General features: G+C 35.0%; 1 protein-coding gene across 1 annotated transcript in view; it reads right to left on the bottom strand.

Annotated features, from left to right (window-relative positions):
• Nucleotides 1-670: 670 nt before the first annotated feature.
• The window catches only part of LOC108758474 (uncharacterized), a 16,167-nt gene continuing 15,704 nt past the window's right edge, over nucleotides 671-1,133 (bottom strand). Inside the window, exon 5 of the mRNA XM_018503460.1 lies at nucleotides 671-868. Within this exon, the coding sequence (XP_018358962.1) occupies nucleotides 699-868 (170 nt within the window). The 3' untranslated portion in view covers nucleotides 671-698. The remainder of the gene's footprint in view (nucleotides 869-1,133) is intronic.

Genomic DNA, 1,133 nt, shown 5'->3' with positions numbered 1-1,133 from the left:
AATGCAACAGACGCATTATTTATAATATATCTTCTAAATTATTCATTGTAACTATTTTAAACGTAAGAATTGAGAACAAAATGTGGTACCTTACAGCAGGTTGAATATAATAAATGAAATTACTGACCTTGTAAAAATATAGACGTAATACATGTATATGTAACAGATAAAGAGAAGAATGCACGAGGACAATTTCTTACATACTAACAGTAACGCATCAGACATAAAATCTCGAAAAACGAAAACAACGATTATACATTATAGTATAATTACCATAGCAAAAAAATTTGAATAACAATAACGCAACATAATATACATAATGTCCATATAGTTACCACATAAAACAAAAGCAAAAGAGTAAAGGCAACAAAAAGGGCTGAGAAAGAGAGATACAGAGTTTTCGATTGTGTCAAAGAGGAATACATAAATACAGACATGAAAATGAGATTAAGTCAGTTACGATAAAACGGAATAGCTAAAAAAGAAGAGTAGAAAAGAAAAAAACAAAAAGTAAAATAATCTCTTTCTCTCTCTCTTTCCCTCTCTTTCTTATCTCCCCCTCTCTCTCTCTCCCTCTCTCTCAGATAGAAAAAGAGTAAAATATAAAGAGAGAAAAAAAGGAGTAGGGAGAGAGCGAACAAAATATGAAGATATAGAATAGATAGAGTAGACACTATTGCACTGCTATATAGTGTCGCTTAACTGTCCTCCTCCTGATTCTCCGCGTTGTCCTTGTCCTTGCTTACGTTCTCATCTTTCGCGTTGTCTTTATCCTTATTGCTCTTTTTGTCCTTTGAATGGCGAAACCAGTTAATTATTGCAATTTCTATTTTCCTCATGTTAATTTTGAAGATGGTTTGCACGGTTTCTGCGAATAAGTAAAAAAAATTTTTATCTGTGGTTATATCCATGTAGAAGATGTCTTCTTCTTATTACTTAATGGCTCCCGCCTCCAAACAACAAAAGGAGGTCGATACGGCCAGATCACGTCTTGCTTGAACGAAACTACTTGTGTCATGAAATAGTAAAATTATATACACGACAGAGCGCCAAAAGTGGAGCTGACTGCTCCAACTAGTATACCGCGCGACCGAGTCAAGCGGAGCGGAATGCTTCGCTAGGATGGGAAGGGG

This window comes from Trachymyrmex cornetzi, unplaced genomic scaffold (assembly GCF_001594075.2).
Source record: "Trachymyrmex cornetzi isolate Tcor2-1 unplaced genomic scaffold, Tcor1.1 scaffold157, whole genome shotgun sequence".
Taxonomy (NCBI): Eukaryota; Metazoa; Arthropoda; class Insecta; order Hymenoptera; family Formicidae; genus Trachymyrmex; species Trachymyrmex cornetzi.
This window is presented reverse-complemented; position numbering and strand designations above follow the sequence as displayed.